General features: G+C 40.0%; 1 protein-coding gene across 2 annotated transcripts in view; it reads right to left on the bottom strand.

The window, feature by feature from the left end:
* ADCY2 (adenylate cyclase 2) overlaps positions 1–26975 on the bottom strand; it is a 444758-nt gene that overhangs the window by 55446 nt on the left and 362337 nt on the right. For both annotated transcript variants that reach the window (XM_050938140.1, XM_050938141.1), the window contains 2 exons: positions 23604–23688; positions 7846–7983 (listed from right to left, as the gene is read on the bottom strand). In XM_050938140.1, coding sequence (XP_050794097.1) covers positions 7846–7983; positions 23604–23688 — 223 coding nt within the window. The remainder of the gene's footprint in view (positions 1–7845; positions 7984–23603; positions 23689–26975) is intronic.

The following is a 26975-nucleotide window of genomic DNA, read 5'->3' as shown; positions in this document are numbered from 1 at the left end:
TAATGTCTATGGAGTTTGGTGTGTGCTCTGTTTCTGTGGCTTGAGCTCATGGAAGGAGTGTCCACTTTCTTCATCTTTGAGGATGACTTAGCCCCAGGCTTATTGGTATACTTCCTTACCTCCTGACTGGGCCCCGGCATGGGGTCCATAGGGACAGTTCCACTGGCACCAAATTCGGACTTAGTAGCAGGAGGCGCACTTCTGGTGGTTTCAGGCTGATGTATGGGGGTAGGGTGAGGGGGGTGGGCAGGTGTCCTCTGGTCTGGGTCCGAATGAGGCCTCGTGGTGAGTTCCATGAGGTGCTTCTGGAGGTGGAGAGCCTGGTCTTCTTGGGTACAGCTGGGGAAGGACTGGCAGATACTGCACCTAGGTGTGATGTGAGCTTCCCCAAGCAGTAGAAGCAGTGTTGGTGTTTGTCACATACTGAGAAGAAGTGCGGGCAGGAAGCACAGAGTTTGAAGCCCCATATTCTTTCACAACAGTGATGACACTTACACAACTCCGAAGTCCCCACAGACAGTCATAAAACAAGAAAGAATCATTTAACTGGATATCCCACAGTGGATTCAACTGCATACTTGATTGCTACATTGATTGCTTCAGAAAAAAAAAATTGACTGTGAGATCCTTAGCAAACATCACATCCATGACAATTTCTCTACTGCTGAAAGGACAGCTATACAGACCTTGAAATCCAACCACCAGATAGCAATCCAACCAGCAGACAAAGGGGGTGTCATTGCAGTTCTCCACCATCATGACTATGTCAATGAGACCAACAACTGTCTGATACCATCTACTATAAATAACTCAAAGAAGACCCCACACTAGAATTCATCCAAGAATTTAAGGATATCATCAAATCCTTTCTTGAACAACACAAAAAAAATCTACATCCTCATGCCCCACGAACCCACCCCAGAGACTTTCTACATGCTTCTCAAAATATACAAACAAGGGAACCCAGGCCAATCATATCTAGCCATGGCATTCTTACTGAAGGAACATCAGGACTCATAGAAACCATCCTCAAACTACTGAACCACACAAAGAGCCAGCTTCCTCCAAGACATAATCAACTTCCTCCAGAAATTCTGCAACATTGAATTTATGGCTGAAATTATGGCTTATTACAACAATCTGTAACCCACTAGCCCCCCCTTTTTGTTCTCTGACCGCAGAAGTGTCAACAGGCCACTTCACACTGAATAGTCCATTAGAATATGTTAACTACTTATGCTAAACAATCTGTTCCTCCTTGTATTTAGCTGTGACACTCTGAATACCTTTCTCAGATCTGAAGAGCTCTATATAGCTCAAAAGCTTGTCTCTTTCACCAACATACTTTGGTCCATTAAAATATATTACCTCACCCACCTTTCACGGTAAGGCATTTTTCAATCCTTTACTCATTCTCATGTCTGTCCTCTGTGATGGCATAACGACAGTCAATTGGAGCAGTAACAAAGGGTCCTACAATGTCAATTGCTACTTTTTCCTATGCAGATTCAGGAAGAGGAACAGGCTGTAATGGAGGGGTACATGTCACTGCTGTCTTATCATGCATTTGACAAGTGACACAGGATTTTATGAGTGCTTCAGTTTGAGAGTCCATCCCTGACCACCAATACAGATCCCCTAGTCGTTTGATTCTGACAATTCCCTGATGAGTATCATGTGCCAGGTTTTGACTGTAATTCTTCTGGCACAAGTAGACAGTGTGTACCTCATAGCACACAGCCTTCGAGCAAAGAAAGTTCATCTCGAACTCTAAAATAAGGCAGTAAAACTGGGTCAAGGTTTTTAGGGTTACTGGGCCATCTCTTTGTCAGAAATTCCTGTAGTTTTTGTTGAATTGGACATGCTAACAAGCAGCTTGAAATTGCTCTCTTATAACTGCAGTAAGAGTGCTTGTAATAAGCGCAACTACTACATCCTCATCCTCCAGTGGACCATCTGGTGAAGGCAAAGGCAGGCGAGAAAGTTAATCAGCTACCACATTTTTGTTTCTGGGCTTATATTCCAGGTCATAATTGAAAGAGAGTAGTTTTGCAGACCATCTAGCAATACGATATCCTGCTCTTCCCAGTCCTTTCATGGTGAGCAATGTCGTCAAAGGGCTGTGGTCTGTGCGCAGCTTGAATGTGCGGCCCCACAGGTAAGTTCCCCATTTTTCAGTAGCTCAGACACAAGCAAGTGCTTCTTTTTTGACTGTAGAATATTTTCTCTCAGTATTACTCAGTGCCCTTGAAGCAAATGCGACACATTGAGAAGACAGTAAGAATGGAGAGGACCAGATAGGGCCGAGAGAAGAAAAATGAACTGAAAAGACTGTGAAGAAGGAAGCAAGAGAGGGTTGAAGCAAGCAGCCAATCAGCATAGAGGAAAGAATGTCCTGAGTTTTGGTAAAAGACACAGTACAGCTAGTTTCATATCTCCATGCAGATAACAAAGATACATGCTTGTGAGACAGTGTCGTGCCTTTATTCACAACTTCCTCTTCTATACCTTCTATGGCGGATGTGGTAGAGGTACCTTTGATTTACCTGAATTGCCTTAAACACGTGTATAAGACTGGCATAAAAATCTGCCATTCTTGAGAGCATCAGAACTCCCCTAGGTTCATAAATGCTCTAAAGCTACTCTCACCACGGCTTTAATCCTGTTAGGGTCCACAGATTAGGTTTATGACACAAACTGACAAGGCACAATGAGAATTAAGATTTTATATTTTCTATCCAGCTACTCATTAAATCTCCCAAGTTTGATGACCTAATAAGTCTTTTCTATCTCTGTCTCCCTGAGAGTTCAGGATTATTCCCTACAGTATATTTCCTAGTGCTTTGTTCCATCCAGTTAAAATTCCCAACAAAAGGGGCACCTTCCTTTTCCCCAGATGAATATTGCACACTCTAACATAACTCATTACATCTAATCTTCAGTCTCACCCAAAATTTGCTATTAATATTAAGCCAATGTAAATTTTGCAATAATATTTTTAAGTCATTTTTGAAAATCAGAGCTAAGATTTAGTGCCAAGGTGGGAATTGTACTTACAATGATTATCAAATGAATATCATGGAATATGGTTATTTGTTATATTGCAGTCAAGAGTGCTAATTCTACAAGACAATAAGGCTTTAAAGTACAGCTTTTGAAGCCCTACAGTCATTTGCATTCTGAATAAAAGAAGAACTTGAACTAATTAAAGCCAATTTGTTGAAAAAAGTATCATTTTGACCTTGTTCGTTTTAGGAACAATTTTTAATTTTACAAACATTCATACACTAGTGTGGTTTTAACTTCAACCCAAAAGTAAACATCTTTGTTTCATTTCTACCTACAATTACCAAAAAGAAGAAATGCAAAATTTAGATCCAGACTGAGAATGGAACTTAGTAGAATTTTGATAATGTTTGAATCTGGGGTTTGTTTTGAGCCTCTCTCTTCTTATCATACAAGGTGGGGAATGTGAGGGCAACCTCTCATCCCTCAAAAGCAACCCCCCACCCAAACCAACCTATAATTATCTTCACAGACTGAACCAGATAAAGTTCTAGTAGATCTTGCTCCTTTCACAAATCTTACATGTCAGTGTTTAGGAACTCAGACAATTAGGTTTCAGCATTCAGACATCTCAAGTGTAGTTATTACAAATGGCTGACTACTGTCTCCTGAAAAATGCTATGTGAAAGAAAAAAAAAAGTAATATGTATTCAAAACAATTCTGTAATTAACTGAAGGACATTTACCATTTTTAAACTATTTTAAAAACTCTAAGTAATTAAGCCCAGTAACTATTCTGTGAAAGAGTGAAGGGTACAATTGTCAAAACTGCTTTTCCTAAGTACCACTGACCTTCAGTGAAACTAAGGCTGTGTCTACACTGTGTACCTTCCAGCAGCACAGCTGTAAGGTCTCCCGTGTAGCTGCTCTTTGCCAACAGGAGAGAGCTCACCTGCTGGCAAAATAAAATTACCCCCAACGAGCAGTGGTAGCTTTGTCGGTGGGAGAGTGTCTCCCACCAACATAGTGCTGTCCACATCCGCGCTTTTTGTTGGTAAAACTTTTGTTGGTCAACAGAACACTACCAACAAAAGTGCAGCGTAGACATAGCCGAAGGTTCCAAAGTGCCCAAGGCCCAGATTTTTAAGGCATTTAAGTGTTCAAAAGAGATTTAGGCACTTAGGAGCCTAAATTCCATTCACTGTCAATGGGATTTTGGTTCCTAAGTGCCTAAATCCTTTTTGAAAATGAGATTTAGTCTCCTAAGTAATTTAGATATATGCTGAACACAGCAATACCAAAATACTTTAAACATCCTGTGTAAATCACTTTTGAAAAAAAAAACCTCTAAGTAAATAGTACTATTCCCATTTTTAGATGGGCAACGGAGGCAGAGAAATTACAAGACTTTCTCAATTTTAAAGAGGGAATCAGGCATCAGGCCAAGAAAATAAACAGTAGTTCTTGGCTCCCATGCTCTGCTCAAACCACTAGACCATGTGTCCCTCAGATTAAAAGTGGCCAGTTGATTCCAATGCTACGCAGCCACAGGACTGGCGGCTCCCTGCCCTCTGTAATGAAAATTTAGAAATCAGTCAGTCCCTCCCTCAGAATTCCACTGAAATGCAATCATTCATTTACTTGTGAATTGTGTATTTAAGAGATTAGTAATGGACTATTAATACAATTACATGAATTTATCATATTACAAGAGAAGAGAAAAGCACATTCCTGCATTACTGGAAATGGAAAGCAATTTGTCATTTTGGTCTCCCGCAGAGAAGTCATCAAAGAACAGAAAGAAAGAAGAAAATAAGAGAATAGCCAGGATTTGACTGCATTAATTTTAAAGAGTGATCTTGCTCAGTTTGAAATCAATTTTTCTATTAACTGAATTGGGACCTTAAATAATACATTTAATTTCATATAAATGAGAAATAATTAAACTGTATTGGAAGCCATTTTTATTATATGGTAGAATGCCCCAAGCACCTAGGATCTGCAACAAAATGGTTTAACATTTCTCATTTTATCAACCATAGCTCATTATCTAAACTAATAGGAACAGATTGTGGTTTCTGCCATGCAGGGGAGGGGAAAAAAAAAGGGAACAGCTATAGTGTTGAATGGGGGGAGGGCATGTAAGTCATTATGCCTCTGAAGGACAGACTGGCAGAATCACTCAGGGGAGTCAGTGCAAGTATTCTCAGCACTAGTCTTTACTACGTGAGCTTCCCTAGTGCCAGCCACTGGACAACAGCTAATATGCTGTGCCCTAGCCAATGTTCGCTCTATTTTTTCCATCCACGTGCAAAATGAATTTTGTTATGTTCACCAATATCAAGGTAATGTGTGGATGTGCACGACCAATAGAAACAAAAACCCTAGCTATAATATTTTTTTTAAAAAGTTACCATAGGGATAATTACTCCAGCCAGGGCAGGTTAGGCATTTTAGAACTCACTACTCAAAGACTAAAATTTAAGCATAAGAGAGGAATAAAAATTATGCAATGCATTGACCAGTCAAAAAACTAAAATAACAGCACTTTGAAGGAAAAAATCACAGAGAATATATGTACACTGCAGAAAGTATCAAGAAGTAACAACAACAAAAACAATAATACAAGTATGTGTGGGGAGGTGAGTTTGAAAGACAGTGTGTATGTGTGTGAGAGAGTCACATGTGTGTGAGAGACAATGTGTCTGTATGTGTGTATGAGACAGTGTGTGTGTGAGAGACACGTATGTCTGTGAGAGACATACTCTGTGTGTGTGTGTGTGTGTGTGTAACATACGCTGCCCCTTTAAGAAGATAGGCATTCGCCAGTCTTAAAGGGCTTGTCTACATCAGAAAGTTGCAGCGCTGGTGAGGGAGTTACAGCGCTGCAACTTAGGAGGTGTACACATCTGCAGGGCACCACCAGCGCTGCAACTCCCTGTTTGCAGCGCTGGCCGTACTCCCGTTTTGTCTCGGGTGTAGAGGATCCAGCGCTGGTGATCCAGCGCTGGTAATCAAGTATAGACACTTACCAGCGCTTTTCTTGACCTCCGTGGAATAAGCAGGTATCCCAGCATACCTGAGGAAGCCTCTGGTAATCAAGCTGGTCTCCTTCCCCGGCTTGCTCTCGCGTTCCCCGAACCCCGAACAAGCAGGTCTCCTTCCCTGCGGTTTGCACGGTGGTTCGCGGAACGCGAGAGCAAACCGCGGCGAAGCTGGTCTCCTTCCCCGGTTTGCTCTCGCGTTCCCCGAACCCGAGCAAGCAGGTCTCCTTCCCTGCGGTTTGCAGGGTGGTTCGCGGAACGCGAGAGCAAACCGCGGCGAAGCTGGTCTCCTTTCCCGGTTTGCTCTCGCGTTCCCCGAACCCGAGCAAGCAGGTCTCCTTCCCTGCGGTTTGCAGGGTGGTTCGCGGAACGCGAGAGCAAACCGCGGCGAAGCTGGTCTCCTTTCCCGGTTTGCTCTCGCGTTCCCCGAAACCCCTTGAAGCTGCCCAACAGCGCTGCAGTGTGGCCACATCTAACACCACTTGCAGCGCTGGTTGCTGTAAGTGTGGCCACTCTGCAGCGCTGGCCCTATACAGCTGTACTAATACAGCTGTAACAACCAGCGCTGCAAAATTTTAGATGTAGACATGGCCTTAAGCCTGCTTGTTCAGACACAGCAGCAGTCACCAGCAACCTCCATCCCATATCCTACTCCTGAGACCTGTCATGTCCCTCCCCTGATCTGTGGAGATGCGGTGAGAGAGGGGGACACCTTGCTGTTAGAAATGCTCCCTCCTCTTCCCCCCAGAAGATGCCTGGGAACAGCTGGCTAGGGGCTCCAAGGCAGAGGGTGTGGCAGTGTGGGGAGGGGCACCTGACGTGCACAGCACTTAATAGACTGCTAGGCAGCCATGCAGCTTAGAGGAAATTTAGGTCCTAGCCATACCACCTACCCAGTTGAGTATCTCCCCTCCCTCTTCTTGGTGCTATAGAGTATCATTGGGCATGTTTGCCTGGCTCTGCCTACCATATAAGAAGAGCTAGATCATCACTCTACCTGGAAGGGAGGAGGGGAATGAGGCTTTTTGTATGTTTTTCCTCACTAATGCACTCACACAGGGCAAGACAGAATGTAGCCCCTTATGTTGTTTCTGTGCTCCCTACAATAATTGTAGCTAGTATTTTTACCCCATCTCACTACCAGTCTCTCTGATTTAAGTAACAGATATTTTTTGTAACATTTTCAAAGGCACCTTAGTGGCTTAGCTTTCATCCCATTAACAGGCTCCTAAGTCATTTTGGCACTTTTGAAAATTTTAACCTTTGTCATTTTAAAACAGATTTTCTTTTTATTTTTTTTAACAAAGAATTTAAATTAAATGATGAGTAAATTATGAACATGTTGTGGGGAACAGACAGGTGTCAGAAAAAAATCAAAGTGAAATTCAAGCTCTTCGTACAGCATTTTGCAGACATTCTGCTAAGATCATAATCCACTGAACTGATCTCTGGACTGTGATGAGCAAATATGAATTAGGATTATTTATTTTTACACTCAGAGAATGTTTTAAGATTTCCCCAGTACCTTTTAGATTAAAAAATTCTCATAACTAACATGTCCAAGAACTGAATTATTGTTGAGGACATCTTATACGCAGAGGTCAGAATTGATCACCCCCACTATACTGTATGTTTGCTTTGCTTTGAATTTCTGAGTCATTGGAAGGCCATTACTATCATTCACCCTACTGAAATAACTACAGACTACAACGTTAAAATGTCATCCAAGTAGATGATAAAAATAAAAATAGACCTCACTGGCACAGAACGAGAAACAAAACATCATTATGCTTACCATATTCAATATGGCCATCGTTAATGTTATAGTAGTAGTTGTCAATGTGAGAGTGATTCGTGGCCAGGGACGGTTTGCAATTATTCCAGATGATTTCAAAATCCACAATAGTGAAGCTGAGGCTTTCTTGCTGCATTGCTAAGTATAGAAAAAATGAAACACATAACAGCATGAGTATTCTTAATTCCTGTGAGTTTCTTTAGGTAATAATTAAGAATGATCACAATTCTGAATGGTATTAATATGTAGGTCAATTAACTCAAAAGAACATTGCACAGAAGTGTTCAACTGTTATCTTGCCACAGTGGTTAATTATCTTTCTTATAAACTAAGAAATTTCTTGACATAATATCAGTCCTGGGATTGAGACTGCAAACTAGGTAATAGTTTATTAAACACCCACAATACAATACTACTAAATAATAAATCATAATGAAGAATATAAAATTAATAGCAACATCATCATCACTATTACTAAACTTTTTAAAAAAATAACCAATGCCTGAAAGCCTCTGGGCATTTAAAGAAACAACTAAGGGTATGTTTTCACTGCACACTTAACCCAGACCTCTCACTCAGGTTTTTGTCCCTACTATCCACACCAAAAAAACTCACACCCAGGTTTGGAGGTGCTTTAAGCCCAGACTAGTTTACACAAATGAGGATATAGATTAGAACCCACTCACATTACTGTAAGGATGCAGGGAAAAAAACACTCCAGTGCTGATCGTTCTCTAATGCCCTTCTTACAACCCCCTCTGCAGGATGAGCATGTTTTCCCGTAATTGACACAAATGACTGAGAAAGTATCCTATAGCGTTTCAGCACAAAGAACCAGGGATGTCTGTGTTCCCCACATGCCCTTCCTTCCCTCCCTCTCTCATAGGCAAATGTGGAAACAGTAAGGACACAGTGATGCAAGTAGGGCTTTGCTGTGGGGATGTTCACATCCAAGTGAGGCTAACATGGGTGCTCAGACACAGATGCCAATTACAGGGCCGCCCAGAGGGGGGTGAAAGTGGGGAAATTTGCCCCAGGCCCCGCAAGGGCCCCCACGAGAGTTTTTCGGGTCCCCTGGAGTGAGGTCGAATTACCGCCCAAGCGGGGCCCTCCCCACTGCCAAAGACCCCAGGTCCCCTGAATCCTCTGGGCGGCCCTGGCCAATTACCCATGTTGACTGTGCAGTGTAGACATAAACTAGCTGTTCAATGTAGGTTCAGGAATCGTCCTGTGCAAAACTGCTTGCAAGAATGAGGCCTTTTAAATGGATATATTTGAAGTAGACCAAAAAAACATCAGGAAGTGGATCAAACAGAAAGCAGCAGAGATCTCCCAACAGTCATTTCCCCATATAACTATATAAAAATTATGCTGACTTTTAAATACATATTCAAAACATATTTTTAGTCTTTTTAGTTTTAAAGACTTGTTTGCTGGCACTTATTAAAGTTAAAGCAATGCCATTTTAGGAAACTGAAGTCCTCTCTTCAGCCATTGGCAAAATAAAGAAACATGACAGCTCAGATAACAGTCTCACTTGATCAGTGAAGTAAATTGGATGTGTATTGCAGATGGTTTTGCATCTGGACATGCAACTGAGGGCACAATTTGGCACTAACACTAACATTCCTTATACACAGAGCAAAAAAAAACATTACTTCATCCACCTCCACCTGCGTCAGTCTGCACCATTTTTTCCCCCCTTATGGTCTCTAATCATGTAGACACAAAGTCTGGAGGCACAAGATATTCACATAACATAAACATTACGTGGGCTATGAAGCCAATATTAACTGCTCAAAGACTTCATTAATACAGAGTTACAGTTGCCCAATAGTACATTGTGCCCTTCTAAAATGTCAAATTCAGTTATGCTCCAACCTCTGAAAGCTAAGAAATGAAGAGTTAAGGTACACACCAATCCATGACACAACCTTAACTCTGCCCTCTGCCCCAACATGCCAATAATACACATACTACCATTCTACCCTTACAGATAATAACCCCACATGTTGCCTTCCTTAGATCACAATCAGCCCCATTATTCAGGAAATGGGTGAAGAGTGTGAGTCATGATTACATTATCCCAACTGCTTTCTAAGACTCTAATGAGTCTTTCATCTTGCTTCTATTTACTAATGCTAATGTCCCAGACAATACTTCTGCATAAAATCTGAGTCTGCCTGTGGATTTCAGAGCACTTTAAAATTATTGGTCTTAAATCAGGAATTTTGGTCTCAGAACAAAATCACCACAAGAATCACCTGCAGGACACAGGCAGAGAACAAGGAATATGCACAATACTCATTCTCTGAAGCTCCGAAGAGCAGGGTTGAAACTCCCAGTTAATAGATATAGCACAGGTTCAATGGCCACAGCACGCCACCTACTGACATCCAATTACTTGGACAATCGCGTCCCAGAAACCTTCTGCCTTGCAAAACAGCCCTAGTTTTGCTCCCCATGCTCTTTTTACTCACATTGGCATATCGGTTGGGATTGATCCACTCTCTTTAGATGGAGAGGATTATAGAAGTGCAGTACTATAGTTCTGTGCAGTGAATCTGAGTTTTCTTTGTTAAAATTCATTGTCAAACTGAATCAAGCTATTAATACATTAATATGTCAGGAATCATGTGAACAATCTACAGTCTCTTGTGTACCTGCAGGGCTCTTCATCCCGAGAATAGTACTTGACATTATATATATATATATATTTAAAGGCTAATGGACTGAATTTTGTATAATTTCTTTTAAAATGTACTCTTCTGGGTTTTTTTATTATAACAATAGTGATATTTATTACTACATGTACAGACAGCAGATTTATTTTATGAGGAAGAACTCTGGAGACTACATTGCATTTCAGGAAACAATACATTGTGTAACAAATAAAAATTATCAGTCAAAATTTGTTTTGGTGCTTTCATCAGATTTTGTTCTTATTTTTGTTGTTAGTGTCATGTTGGTACTGTTGAAGTTACATATACTGTTGCCTTTGACCTGAAGAAAAATGTGGACACAGCCACTTTGTGATTTGGGAAATAAAGTTGTAGCAGTTTATTTCCAATCCCCAAAAACCTTTTAGGAGCACATCACAAAGTCTCAAACTTTCATTTTGTATAGTACACCAAACCAAGATATTTTTAGAAAACTTCCTTCTAGAAGACAAGCCAATTTAGATTGGAAAATCTGTCTGTCCGTGGAAGAAAAGAAAATTGCAATCTTGATTTTGGTAGGTGTATCAGTCAGTTCCATTATTCATTTTAAGTTCAAAGAGTTCAAAGTGTTGAAATCACTCTCTTTTCTTAAGACTTTCATTTCCCCCTTCCAAGACTGCAGAGGTGGCTAAAAAATGCTGTTTTGTTCTAAAAAAGCTAGGAACAAAAATGCATGCATGGGTCTATCGTAGCTCTCCTAATGTAACATGGCTTTACATAAGGAATGTAGCCAAACAGTAAATGTGTAATTTGAACATATTCTTACATTAGATTTCTCAGAACATAATTTAATATATAACTGTTAGTTTAATTAACAAATGTGTTTCTTCCACTAAGCCACATTGTAGGAGTATGTGCCTAGTCACACAGTTAACAAAACACTTTGAAGGCAGTCTTGACTCAAAGGCTATCTAAGTGGATAAAGGTGTGTATACATTTTCTCTGTGATGGCTAACGTTCTTGAAACAGGATGTTCCAGGGATCACTTTGCTAGGGGAATGACATCTTTAACAGTGTGCATTCACACTGCCCCCATGTTTGAAATCTTTAGGACTGGTACAGAGATTTTGGCTCTTACCTTCACAGATCACTGTTCTCTCAACAGTGCATAATGATAAGATAGTGCTTTGGAAGACTCAGTGCTTAGCCATTGTTCAACCAGTGGCAGCAGAGGAAGAGCACTGCTAGCTAGCCTTCTACAGTGTGGCTCAGTAGAGGCAACTTCATGAAGGAACAAAGAAGCGTATCTCTGGTTTTCCAAATTGATTGCTTCTAGAGATCTGCACAGCCCCTGTTCTTTGGAGCTTAAGTAGTAAAGCTTCTGAAAGTAGAGAAGAACTTAGGGATAGTTAAAGAGTGAGTGGTGTTTACACCCTCAGATGATGATTCAGTCAGATCTCCTAGAGATCTGCACATGCCTCTTAATTGTCAACTACTGCTTAGAAGTACCACAAACAGTTAGATGGTCCTGAAAACTTAATTCTCTCTCTATAGAAGCTGGCTGCTTTTTTGACATTCAGGGTGTATCATCTTGTTTCCACTGTACAGGAAACACAGATAGTGATATCGATAATTTTAATGAAAATCAGATACAGTTTCTGACAGAAGTCTTAGGTGATTCTTTAGTACTATTTTGTTCTTTTGAAAGATGGCCTAGAATGGGTTTGCCATAAGATCCTGAAACTTTAAGACCTTCCTGGCTGAGGTGCCAGCCAATGACACAGAGAATGCAAAGACAATGAACTAAGAAGTGCACAAATTAGTATTTATATAGCAAAACTACATATAATAGCACAAAGTAAACCAAAACAATAACTGCAGAACAACATATAAAAATGTGCAGTACATCAACTTCAGCTTTGGAAAAATACATAGAAAAGTAGTGAGAGGGAATCCACAAAAGCTAAAAGTGCATTTCAGATGGACATCCAAACATTTAGCTGCTAATCCAAACTATCTATTTTCATGAGGCACTACATCAAATTACGTGGCCTTCCATCCCTAAACAACTCTTCTCTTCTGTGACAAAAACTTTCTGCATTTCCCCCATTTTATATTGTCTACTTGGTGGATACAGTGATGTGGCATCCCCTTCTGACTTCTTTAATGGATGACAACTCTTCTCAATGGCAGAGAAAGCAGGTCCGAACAGGCCCACCCAGAGGATTCAGGGGGCCTGAGCACTTCGGCAGCGGGTCTTGGGGGGGAAGACCCCTCACCAGTCTTCGGGGCACTTCGGCGGCAGGTCCCAGAGCGGAAGGACCTCCCACCGCCGAATTGCCGCTGAAGACCCGGAGTGGAAGAAGCTCTGGGGGCCTGGGCTCCGCAAGAGTTCTCCAGGGCCCCTGGAGCGAGTGAAGGACCCTGCTCCAGGGCCCCCAAAAATCTCTAGTGGGGGCCCCTGTGGGGCCCAGGGCAAATTGCCCCACTTTCCCCCCCCCCAGGTGGCCCTGGGTCCAAATGACTTCTGCTGACCACCCTGAAACCATGGGATAGCCCAAAACAGGGACTCTGAAGGAATCCTATGCAATTTTCATCATATGATTAAACCCAATTAATAAAGCTCAAAACTTAAAAATACACCATAAAAAGCTTCACCAAAATTTTCACTGACATCCACTAGTGAAATAATTTGTGCATCTTTGACAAAATCTTTGTCAATGTGAAAAATTGTGCAAAAAAATCCCTGACAAACTTGAAAGGAAGCAAGTGCTGAGTATGAATTCTGTGACTAATATTTTTTACAGTGCTAGATGAAACCATATCAGAACCTAAGTGAAATAATTTGAGTAGTCTGAATCCTGGCTAAACTCTACACAACCACCACAGTTCAGTACTACTGGAAAATTAGGCAAAAGTTTGATTCTGGGAAGCTCAATACAGTGCGAGCACTGAATTTCAGAACTGAGTTGTATTAACAGAAAAATCAGTTATAGCCTTTCATAACTGTTATTCTTCTAGATGTGTTGCACATATCAATTCTACTATTCTAATGTGCACATCCCACACACAGTCACAGTACATCTTCCCGTCAGCGGTATCTGTCAAGGTGGTTCAAGAGCCGTCTGCTGCCATAAAAACCATGGACAAAAAAAAATTGTCTCAGCAGACCCAGCGCTTCCTCAGTTCCTTCTTTCTGGAAACTCTGATGTTAAGGATAGGAGGGTGAGTTGTGGAATGGACATGTACAACATATCTCGAAGAACAGGTATGGGAAGTTAGTAACCATTTTTTCTTCTTTGAGCGATTGCAAATGTGCAGCCTACTCCAGGTGACTCCCAAGCAGTAATATAAGAGGAGGGATTGGAGCTCATGTACACACAGATGGCTTGAGCAAATTTGGCATCATCTCTAGAATATCGGGTGGTGGCATAATGGGAAGTGAAAGTGTGCACTGACAACCAGGTTGCTGCTTTATAAATGTCTTGAATAGGGAGCTGCACTAGGAATGCCAGATAATAATGCATGACAGATAATAATGAGATCAGATACAGGACGTTATCCAAGACAAACTCTGTGAGGAGACAGGAAGAACTTTCATTCTGTCCACTGTAGTCACAAACATTTGGGTGGACTGCTAAAATGATTCGAGCCTGTCTATGTACAATGATAGTACTCGTCTAATGTCCAATGTGTGTAGCCATTGCTCATCCTTATTTGCATGTGGTTCTGGTTAAAACACAGATACATAAATTGATTGCAGTCTGTTTGACTTCCTTCAGGAGCCCAGAGGACAGCAACCAGGAGCTCCCACACATGGCCACTACTGAAGCCATGGACTTAGCAGCTGCATCCAGAGCAGCTTGAAATGAGGCCCTTGCCACTGCTTTCACCTCATCCACTAGTGGGGAGAACTCCTGCCTAGCATCTTCTGGCAGCATGTCTTTAAATTTCAGCATGGACTCCCATACATTAAAGTCATAGCTACCTAAAAGTGCATGCTGCTTTGCAACCCAGTAGAATAAACTTTCTTACTGAACAGGTCTAACTTTTTTGAGTCTTTTGATTTTGGGGTTGCATCCTGATGCCCCTGCCTTTCCCTGTCATTGGCAACAGATACCACCAGGGACACTGGATGACATGGAAGTAAAGGACACATAACTTTGTGTGGGCACATAACACTTGTGCTCAGCCCTTTCAGAAGAGGGCGGAAGGCATGCAAGAGTCTGCCACAGCCACTTTATTGGGTTCATAAAGGCGAAATTGAGAGGCGGGCCACTCTGGAAGGACCTGCAGTGGCTAAAATATCAACCATGTGGTGAAATTATTTGTTTATTTCCTCTTCCTGAGAATGCACATTTATTCTAAGCATGTGAGTAGTCCCACTGACTTTTACAGGACTACTCTGGTGCTTAAAATTAAGAACTTGCGTAAGTCTTTACAGGATTCGGGCCTTGTTGACTAAATGACTGGCAAGTGACAGGCCTTCAGTTATGTAGGTAGGCTACTATTTGTGCAGTCCTCTTTTTAATACTTCTAAACAAAACCTTATAATCAAGAATCAGAACTAATTAAAACACTGCATCCCTCTAACAGCCTCAAACTTGCAATACCACTGGCACAATGTGTGTGACCACTGCAAAGGTAAAGCTCGGAATCAAGAAAATGGTTTCACATAAGCAGTGCCTCACACTGGTACTACTTCCTCTGTTGTGCTCGGAAGTATATTTTGTCTTCTACCAGCTTTGTAAGCAGTGTGTGCACGAACAATGATATTTACACTGAACTGTAAATACCTTTAAATAAACAATTTTTGATTAACATGGAAATTCTATGTAAATAGATGTGAAGGTTGTGCATCACTGCTACAGATGACCAAACATTTAAATCTGAGCTCATTGTAACAGTTCTTCCCCAATACAAATTAATAATAATAACATTAATAATGTCTCTTTAAAGCTCTTGAGTACAATAAAAATACACTTTAAAAATAAGAGCAAATGTGAGCATAGACATTTCAAAGTTAAGCCAATGCCTTTATAGGCATGGGAAAAAATTCGTCATGAAGAGCAATTGTTTACTTTAGGGAAGAGATAACAGAAGGGAGTATGATAAATATATACAAAACAAGGACTGGGAAAGAGAAGGTAGGTAGAGCATTTATTTGTACTTGTTCATAATATGGGAACAAAGGGAACAATTTCCAGCGAAACTGAAAGGCTGCACATTAAAAATTAATAAAAGAAAATACTTTTTTCACACAATGCAAAATTGGAATGTGAAACTCTCTGCTACAGAATCTCTTCAATGCCAAAACTTTGCAGCATTGAAAAAAGAACTGGCATTTGGAAGGGCTATACATCCTCATGCTTCAGGGTACAAGTCAATCTCTAACTAAAAAGGATTAGGAAGAAACTTTCCAAACTGGGCAAGTTATTGTAATACTGTCTACTCTTACACATTCCTCTGAAGCACTTGATACTATTCACTGTCAGAGACAAGTTATTGAGCTAGAGAGGCCAATGGTCTGATCTAGTATGGTATTTTCTAAAAGGAAAGAATTCTAAATTGTGGATGCAATGTGCTGGACACTTCAGAACCACTATATTTTCAAGAGATGGCTCTGTATGTATACTTGACCAATAATCTGAGGTGTTGAACTGCAGTGCTCTGGAACAATGTGATCAATGGGCCATTAACTTATTATGATGAACCTAAAGTGAAAATCAAGTATAAATCTCCTGTTTTATGATGTATTAACTGAGTCCCAAACAGATCTAGATAGTCACACAACCCTTAACGTCTTTAAATGAATTATTCTCCGAAGAGCATAAGTATTTTTCATGTTCTCTTTCCCATTAAAATAAAAGGAAATGTGCAAGTACTGTTAAAGACTGACAGTCATTTCACATCTTAATCCCTTTGCAAGGATGACAACCATTTAAAACCAGAACAGATTGAGAGGGCAAACAGGTACCATTTAAGTAAGATGAGTGCACAGTGTTATGACAGCCAGATGTCCTTAATTTCAACCAAGCAGAACCCAAGAGCATTACTGTGACAAAAAAATTGGTGTTTCCACTTTAAATCCTCAAGGGGTTTATAGCATTTCCCTTAAATATTTGTCCAAGATTGAAATTTGGCATGCCAAGACTCAACAAAGTTAGGAAATTAATTAATTATTTTTGCATATTTAAAAATGAAATCAATTGGCAATTTTAAGTTATATGAACACACACACACACAACCAAGAGGACAAATGCTGCCTTCAGTTGTGTGTACATGTCTCCTGTTGACATAAATGCATGCAAGTTATCTGAGAGCAGAATATGGCCCTGAACATTTGTTTTAAATTGCGTTACAGGGCCTTATTAAAGGAAAAACTAGCTTTGCGGCTGCCACCTCACACACTTTCTCAGAACCTCCTGTAAGGGGCTCCAAAACATGCATCTCTGGAGATCAGGGATGGCAGAACCTATCTTGCCAAACAACTGTAAATGTTTGCTTTTTTCATACTGGTCAACAAGAAGAAGAAGAACCCACTATGATTATAATATAGGTAGATAAATCCTGACTTCTCAAAATACTGAAAATTAATGGGAAAATGGTTTCCTTCTGTAAAAGCACGAAGGCCAAATACAAGAATCTGTGCTGTCCTGAGCATTTCAGGCTGCACTTTTCAGTGGCAGAGCATTTGTAGCTGGTGGGTCAGATTTCAAATCTGCAATGACAGTGGCAAAAGGGTGTAACTTGAGCTCACACACATAGCTTGGTTGTGGTGAGGGATGCTGGGATTCTGCAGTGCAGAAGAGAAAAAATTAGACACATGCACTGGGAGAGGAAGTCAGCTATGAATGATGGCCCAGCTGCTTTCCAGTTTCTCTTTTCCATTGACTTACCATATCAGGCACACAATTATGGTGCACAATAAATAACAATAATGGTGCTAATAGAAATGGTTATAATAATTCACAGCTATAATATAATAATCTACTCTGCAGATGCCAATAAGCTGCTTACTGACAGCCAAACCCACAAAGCACAAATAGAAATAGTGCCCTCACTTCTTGCAGCTCCTCAGGCCAGCAAGAAATCTCACAGGTCACACAGATATAATCCAGGATCCCCCTTCAGGGGAAACATATTTTTACTATATATTAGAAAATATGTGATAAATATATTGCGAGCACTGAAAATACATATTAGATATTATTAAAGTGGCACCATTTCTGGATACTGCCTAAACTAACTGGAACTCTTTAGGGATGCTCCTTTAAAAGAAAAGCCACAGAAAAGTATGTTTGTATTCCTCCCTTAGCTGGATGAACAAGGAAAGGCTCCAGTGGAGCAGGCCTTCCAATATCATTTGACTCCAATATGCCAGGACCCTGACTCCTGTTTTCAGAACTGAGCTGTCCCATTAAGAACAGTGCCCCATCAACACACATTTCTGCTCTGTCCAAAGCACTGCAGCCTGCCATGTAGCTCTGCTATTTCTTATTTCCTTCTTTTTGCTCTGCTATTCACCATTCACTGGCACATCTTTGCTGTCATCACATTTTTTCTGATGTCATTAATAGACTAATAAAAATGATATTATATTAGGTTTGTGCATAAGAGCTAATCTGGGCTAAAAAGTAATAACAATACTCAGTTGTAATCTAGCAGCTTTATCTAAGAATCTCAAAGCACTTTATAAAGGTTGAATTAAGTCTTGGACCATGGCTAGGAGGTAGCATTATTATTTGCATTATACAAAGAAGCAAACTGAATCACACAGAGACTGAGTTCCCCAAGAGCACACTTCAATTCAGCAGTAGACTCAGGAAAAAAAATGCGGAGTTTTAGGGCTAGATTAACAAGGGACTTTAGGCACTGCATTGTATGGGGAGAACTAGGCACCCAAGAAAGAGAGTACTAGATGCCAGCAATCTGAGTGGGAAGCCCCTTAAGTAAGCCAGGAGTGAAATGCAGAGGAGAGGGGTGCAGCTTATGACCCAGATCCTCACAGATACTTAGGAACTTCACTCCCACACATCTGAGTCTTAGGCACCCAACTGACAGGCTGGAAGGAGGTGCTGATCTCTTATTGGGATTCTCAATAAGCTGTGAACCCTCTCCGGGAGACAGGCACCTAAGCCTCATCAGCCCTTTCTTGCAAAACACCAGAGAGAGACAGACAGTGAGAGACAGAGACCCATGCCACTATAGCCAACAGTCCAGTGACGGAGCATTCCCATGGGATGTTGGAGACTGATGTTTGAATCCCTGCTCCAATGAATATTGAGTTATTTATACACACTGGAACAGCTTCCCTGGCATGAGAGTGACCTACTCAAAATGCCCCACAGACCAGTGGTTAGGGTTGTCATAAACAGATAGCTAAGGGTTAATGTCTCTTTCACCTGAAAAAAAAAAGTAACTTGAAGCACCTGACCAGAGGACCAATCAGAAAACTGGATTTTTTCAACTCTGGGTGGAGGGAAGTTTGTGTCTGATTTCTTTGTTTTCTGCCTGAATCTCTCTCAGCTAGAGAAGGATTTTTCTATTTCCTGCTTTTCTAATCTTCTGTTTCCCAGTTGTAAGTACAAAGAGATCAAATAGTGAGTTATATGGTTTTTTTTCTTTTGTATTTACATGTCTATAGTTGCTGGAGTGCTTTAAATTGTATTCTTTTTGAATAAGGCTGTTTCTTCATATTTCTTTTAAGCAATTGACCCTGTATTTGTCACCTTAATACAGAGAGACCATTTTTATGTATTTTTCTTTCTTTTTTATATAAAGCTTTCTTTTAAGACCTGTTGGAGTTTTTCTTTAGTGGGGAACTTCAGGGAATTGGGTCTGCAGCTCACCAGGGAATTGGTGGGAGGAAGAAGTCAGGGGAGATCTGTGTGTGTTAAATTTACTAGCCTGACTTTGCATTCCCTCTGGGTAAAGAGGGAAGTGCTTTTGTTTCCAGGACTGGAATTAGAGAGGGTGGACTCCCTCTGTTTAGATTCACGGAGCTTGTGTCTGTGTATCTCTCCAGGAACACCTGGAGGGGGGGGGAAGGGAAAAGGTTTATTTCCCTTTGTTGTGAGACTCAAGAGATTTGGGTCTTGGGGTCCCCAGGGAAGGTTTTTGTGGGGACCAGAGTGCCCCAAAACACTCTAATTTTTTGGGTGGTGGCAGCTTTACCAGGTCCAAGCTGGTAACTAAGCTTGGAGGTTTTCATGCTAACCCCCATATTTTGGACGCTAAAGTCCAAATCTGGGATTAGGTTATTGACAAGAGTACTCTCAAGGAAAGTGGGAGACTGAGGTTCAAGTCCCTGCTCCAAATCAGGCAGAGCAGGGATTCAAAAAGAGGTCTCCTTTGTTCCAGGTGACCACAATGAGCTAGTGGTTATTCTGATGCACGGCAGCCAGTCAGCCCCAAAATTCCCACCATGCTTTCCCTCAGCTGCTTTTTGTGCAGGTCAGGTTACTCTGGTTTTTGTGCAGGTTTGGCTATGTCTACCACATCAGTCCGCACAGGTGAGAAAGGCAGGGGAACGCATCGTTTGAGAATCCTGCTGGGGTCTAGTTCCGAGCTAGAGCTCTGAGCAGCTTGCTAGCTATAAGGTGGCCTCAGGTCTAGGCAACTTTGTGCATTTCTGCCTGTGGGGATTCAGGCACCTACAGGAGTAGGCAGCAACTAAGTAGTGGTTTAGTGAATGTTAATTGTGTCTACAGATTGGACATAGACACCTAAAGAGGAAAGTGCGTACGTCCTTTGTTAATCTAGCCCCTGGTTCCCTTTTTCCTTGCTCTGATTCCAATCCCCATTCCTTTCATGTTTTACTTTGTAATGAGGTACAGTTAGGAGGTATGACTCCACTTATCTTCCCCCTATAAACATATTGTTTTCAAATAACAGCCTTATCTGTTTTGGAGCTTGAAGCCAACCATGCAGATGTATATGGAGAGCTGAGGATTAAGTACAAGAGAACCTTTACAGGTTGAAATTAACAAAATATACTCCATTAATTCAGTGACAGCTAGAAACTTGGATCTAAGTTCATACATTAAATCTTTAAATGGCTATTAATGCAGCTGATAAGCATTGGTGTTCCTGCAAGATTCTTGTTCTTCTCCATAAACTGTCTTGTCTCTGATAGAATTCACCCATCTCTGGATACTGTAAAGGGGCACACTCAACTTAAAAAGCTACAGTTTTGTCAACTGCTTTTTACCAACTATAATACAAGTAATGCTGCGTAAGATTACTATACATGAAAGAGGTTAGAGGAAAAAAATCTAATATTTAAGTTTATTTACTTTGGGTACTTGATAGCATTATGTGTATAGTCACTTTCACTATTTCCTCCGTTAAATCAGTAAATCTGTTTTCCCTCTTGCTTGTGTAAATCTTTCACATCAGGGGAAAAGTTTGAAAGAGTGATTGTAAAAAGCACAACTGACAGAGACAGAAAGGGGGCATGGGAAAGGTGAAGTATCTGAAGCTAGTTATCTCATTTTAAAAAAAAACTATCTAGATTTCAAGTAATACTGTCATTTAAATAATCTGATTATGAGTTTTATCTCCAGACTGCATACAAAAATATTTCTAAAAGGCAAAATATTTGTTTAGCAAATGCCTTAGATTGTATCCAGGATCAAGTATTTTTGAATAACATACTCAGATAAGATACCTATCACCCTGGTAAGGACTTCTCCCTTCAGTCTCTCAAAATTCATATGACATAAACTGAACATTTCTATGCAATCAGCATATACTCCAGAGGGTGAAATCCTGGCTCCTCTGAATTGAATGGGAGTTTTGCCATTGATTTCAATGGAGCCATGACTTCACCCACTATATTTTTTTTCATGAAGTAACTATAAATATTTCCAGCAGAGTGTGCTTCAAGCAAGGTTTGTTTACCAAGTTGTGTTGTTTCTCTCCTTAGTTGGGGTTATATTAAAGTGTTCATTTAAATAGGGAAAATAAATGAAAATGATTCTCCAGTTCTACTTCTTTCCTCCCTGTGAACATATGCACAAGTTGTACACAGTTAATCACCAATTAAGCGGGAGAATTTTTGTGGCAGATCCTTGTTATCATAATGACAGCACTGTTCTGAAGCCTTGTGTAACAGAGGTTAATACTATATAAAATATCCATGAGTTATTGTTTTATGATACTGAATCTGTTTAGTTTAGTAGGAATGAAACTGTAGGTTTTTGAAATCCTAGGAATCAGGTTTCTCTTACAAAACATTAAAAAATCCTGTGCTACCAAAGGACCTCTCCTAATAACTAGAGAGGAATACTGAGCAATATATATCACATGCATTTAGACCCAGACTTTCCAGGTCAGCTCATGGTAATGGCCAGACTCTAACCTCAGACGTATTGTCAGCATTACCATTTATTTAAGAAATTTGCTCTTGGGCATGTAACCAAGTACATGTTTTTAAAACCTCCTCATACACGAATATAGGATCTTATCTCATGTATAGTCATGGTGAACTGTATTGCGTACTAGTTTCCCTGTCTTGACAGCAACCTCACAAAACTCTTGGGATGGTGTCTATTCAAAGAACACATCTTTTCTTCAGAAGCATAACCAAACTTAATTTTCAAACAGTCTTGTTTTTGGTTTACTTCACATATCAAGCCCTTTTTCATTTATAGGTGCTCCTTGATTTTTGTAAGGAAGATTGATATCACCTGTTTCATATGCATCTCATTGCTCTGCTTATTCTAAAAATATTTTTATGGTATTCTTTAGCTAAGACTTGGAGTTCTAGCTTAGAATTCTCTAATTTTCTCACATCTGAACTAACTTATACACAGACTGATTGCTCCTCTTGTACTAGGGTCCTCAATTATCTCATTTTTTCTGAGACCCCAAATACAACAATCAATTCTCCATCAATCCCAGAATCCTCATTTTTCTTCCCGCTTCAGTTGAGTCTCTGACTGGGTAGAAAGTGCAGAGCACCAGTACACTCCGACTGATACAAAATAATCCTATGATTGGTTTCAAAATGGAAGAAGCCATTGGCAAATAAAGACTAAAGAATATGTTTAAAGAATCAGAAGAGCTTAATTTCGATTTAATACGTCTGTGAGATGACACAGGATGAATGGCGAAAACACATATTAAGTAATTAATGTGGAATTATACCATAATTATATAAATAATGTCCACTTAGATTTGTGTTAAATATTAAGACCCAAATTCAGCTTTCATACACCATTGTAAAGCTACAACCATGTCCTGGCTCTCAAAGGAGTTATTCTGTATCTACCCCAGCATGACTGAAAGAAGTATTTTGCCCTAAAACAATAAATATTTGTTAAAAATTCTCTTAGCATTTAACAAAATATCATGTAAACATGCTGTTCAGATGCAATATTTAAATGATCTTTTATGCAATTTACAGAGAAGAAATTTGCCAACATCTTGCATTAAGTATGAGAAATACTCAAATTCTACACATTAACAGATGGGCTAATAAGTAGATAGTAACATTAACAGTTCATATGGCAACAGTATTTTAATATCAAATTTCTGTATATAGTCTTCTGTCACGATATTTAAATTATAATAAATATTAAATTTGTTATTAAATACAGATTACACAGTTGTTTAATATTTAAAAATCACACAAAAATTCCATTACAACATAAAAGTATTTACCAAGTAAATTAAAAATAAAATCCTAGCCCTCATCCATGCAAAAGCAAAAAACTCTGCACCAAAAAAAAAAGCAAATCAGTCTATTTATAGTGCAAACCTGTCAGAGAATCTGCCCCCAATTGACATCAATGTATGAAAGATTGTCATCACATTGACATTTTCTGTTTTTCAGATAATTCAAGAAGCTGAAAGTAAATTAACCTAGGGGAATAAAGCCCTTGGATCTCTGGACCTCCATGCCTTACTCAGGGAAAATCCCCACGGAAACTAATGGGAGCTTTGGTACAAACAGCAGGAATAGGTCCTTATTAAACTGTCATTTTTCAAAGGTCACAGGATCTGGAAAAGACTATCATCTGTGCTATGATCTGGCTTCTTATATATAAGAAACTGTATAGATCACCGAGTTAATATTTTCTGATTACTTACCAAAAGCTGTCCAGCAAAACAGATAAAAAGAATGAAGGAAAGCAAGAGAAATGCCACCCCAAAGGAAATTCCAAGGACAGATGTTCTATAAGACAATAAGAAAAAAAGTTTATTAGATATTACGCAAACGATGTACACAAATCTACAGTGCAGCCTTTCTTTTTTCAGAATGTTGGTAAAAACAGTTAGAAAATAATATCCCAGGCATTAATCCTGCCTAAAATGCAATTTTCCAACATCAATGACCCATGGAAACAAATCCAATATTTTACTGGAAGGCTAATAAACACTACTTCTTAGTAAGGGGCTAATTTTTGTGTGCCAAATTACAATTTTCTAAATCCAACCACATCAGCAAGATTACGTTTAAAAAAACCCAAAAAACACATTTTAAAAATATGGTAGCTATATTCCCACCCTGCCGCCACTCTCTTCCTTCTCAACAAAGGCTGAACCATCTTCTGTTCACATTTTCCAAAAAATGTTCCTCAGACAGAGTCCAAGCCTAGAAAATTCCTGCCCATTATGAGCTTCAGAAAATTATGAATGACTGAAAACAGTGACTTATAACATTATACCACTTTATATAGCTGTTGATAGTGATTTCTGCATTGCTAAATGTTATTGAAGCAAAGGCAATTGATTTCTCCTCTCCTGCCGACATAATATAAGATATTAAACACCAGTTGTCTTTACAAATTCTTAAATGGGAGCAGACATTTATAGTATGTTTTCCTATAGCAACTCTGTATTAGAAGAGAATTTTATCGCTAACCTACTGCTATTTAACTATTTTAGAGTCTATTTAAATCCAAAATTAACAGTAATAGCAATATGGGTGTCATAGAAAGGAAACAAAGTGAAAAACAGTAAATGGAAGCAAATAAATAAATAATAAAAAATTTAAAAAGTACCTTACCCATCAAAAATAACAACAAAGAAAAACAATCAACTCTGATAACGAGTCTCCAATCCACCCTTTGCTGGTGGTACCAAAAGGAAAAACCTAGTGCAAATATTGTCCATATATGCCCATTAAACACAGAAGAGGAGAAGCAGAAACCATATGGCATTATATTCCCTCCCCTAAGATACTGAAAGTCTTTCCATGTGAGCACCAAGGCCAGCCATGATGAACCGGGCCAGGTGGAGAGGGGAGGGCAATCACTCCATGAGGTATTACAATATGGTCACATGGCAGATTTCCCCAGAAAAATACATTAGAGTTAATTGTGCTTAAGGAAGTATTGACTCTTGCTCTGTGCTTTGGGACTGGGAATAAGGAGATGCAGGTGCAGTCATGGCTATCCTACCAATGGCAAAACAGGAGTTAGCAGGGAAGAAGCAGCAGCACTCATGGCCTAGTTCTTAGCACTTATCTGCAGTTTTACCTACAGATCTTGAGGCATCTGCAGAGTTTAAAAGTTACTCTCCTTGGCTCCTCTGTGCATCAGCAAACCTATTTCTTCGCCAAACATGATACATGGGCAACACCTGGATGGAGCTTTCAAAATAACCTTTCTACTCCTGCAGGTTTTTCTGTTTTATGCCATACTATTGTCATTAAAATAATTTTTTCATGGGTCAGTCAATAGTCCATAGCTAGGTCTCCTAGGTGCTAAAGTAATACAATAATAAAAATAAATAAATAAAAATAATACACATTTTATAATATAAGCTGTCTTGCCAATTACTTAATGCACTTTTGAACTCCCAGCATTAATAAAAATTCAATTTGGTGAGAACAGCTGAATAAAAGTAAATCTGAAAGGTCATTCATAATGCCCTCAGCATGTATTCATTTTGAAATAATCAGGATTTTTTTAAGTTACCTGAAAATGCATGTTATTAATTATTATTATTATTATTATTATTAAATATTTGTGTTATAATAGCTGCCAGAATCTCCAATCAGGAGTGAGGCCACATTCCACTTAAGCAGTGAACAAGCACATGTGAAGACAGAGGTCCAGATCCTCATAGGTATTTACGCAACTAAATATCAATGAGATCAATGGGAGCCAGGCACCTAAATGCCTTTGAGGATCTGGGCTACCCTGAAAAGCTTAAAATATAAAAAGATAAGTGACACATAAAGGCTGGGAGGAGAGAGATGCAATCACATACATATAATTTTTACATATGTTAACACTTGCAATCGTTAAATAATAACAAACCTACAGAGTAAGTGCCAGCTCACTCCTTCTGCCTCTCGAGCAAGAATTCATTTGCTGACTTCTAGGAGTCACAACAGAAGTGGGCATTGAGGAAAGATTTGATAGAGAAGAAGGTAGTGGCCTTATAAACCAGTTTTTGGAGGGTATTCCACATGTACGGGCAATGTGGGAGAAGGCATGAGGAGTTGACATATAGGCAGAATAGAAAAGCATTGCTGATAGAATGAAGGAGGTGGGGGAGAGGAGGCGATTTAATAAGAGGCCAGAGTGGTCAAATAAGGGCAGACTTGTGAAAGAGGCTTCAAGATCTGGACAAGCAGCTTATACTTGATGTGGGGAGGCAGTGGACACGTACAAAAAGTAAGGTGATGTGGTCTAAGTCAGTGGTTCTCAAAGCTGGTCTGCCGCTTGTTCAGGGAAAGCCCCTGGTGGGTTGGGTCAGTTTGTTTATCTGCCGCGTCTGCAGGTTTGGCCGATCGTGGCTCCCACTGGCTGCAGTTCGCCACTCCAGGCCAATGGGGGCTGCAGGAAGGGCAGCCAGCATGTCCCTCGGCCTGTGCCACTTCCTGCAGCCCCCGATCAGCCAAACTTGCGGATGTGGCAGGTAAACAAACCGGCCCGGCCCACCAGGGACTTTCTCTGAACAAGCGGTAGATCGGCTTTGAGAACCACTGGTCTAAGTAACAGCTGAAAAAAGACAATCTTAGTAGCTATGTTTTGTGGAAGGGGAGCAATGTCAGTGTGAGAGTAGCAGAAGACAAGAAAGATTCAGTAGTCAAATGACAGATGATGAAAGCTGGGATGAGAAATTTGATTGTCTGGACAGAGAGAAAAGGAGATATCTTAGAAATGTGGTAAAGGAAGAAGTGGAAAGTTTCAGGCAAGAGAGAGGGCGACCTCTTAGGCTACTTACAGGCCTGACTGACAGGGATGACAGTAGTCATTTAAACAGTGAGGAGCCTTTAAAGGGCTTTTGAGGAAAGATCAGCATTATGTTTTAGTTATAAACTTACGTAGTTTCACTTTGCTCCTAAAGCTACCAGAATACAGCAGAAATGGGAAGCAAGCTACAGAAAAATGAAACGCCAGCATTTTAAATACTGACCATGGGAAAATTGCATCAGCAATTTACTTTTGTCATTGACATGCTTTAAGTTTTCAGGAATGTCATGGAGTATCGTGTACGGCAGGGGTT

The sequence above is a fragment of the Gopherus flavomarginatus genome, chromosome 2 (assembly GCF_025201925.1).
Source record: "Gopherus flavomarginatus isolate rGopFla2 chromosome 2, rGopFla2.mat.asm, whole genome shotgun sequence".
Taxonomy (NCBI): Eukaryota; Metazoa; Chordata; order Testudines; family Testudinidae; genus Gopherus; species Gopherus flavomarginatus.
Note: the sequence above shows the minus strand (reverse complement) of the source record. Positions and strands in the feature narration are given on the sequence as shown.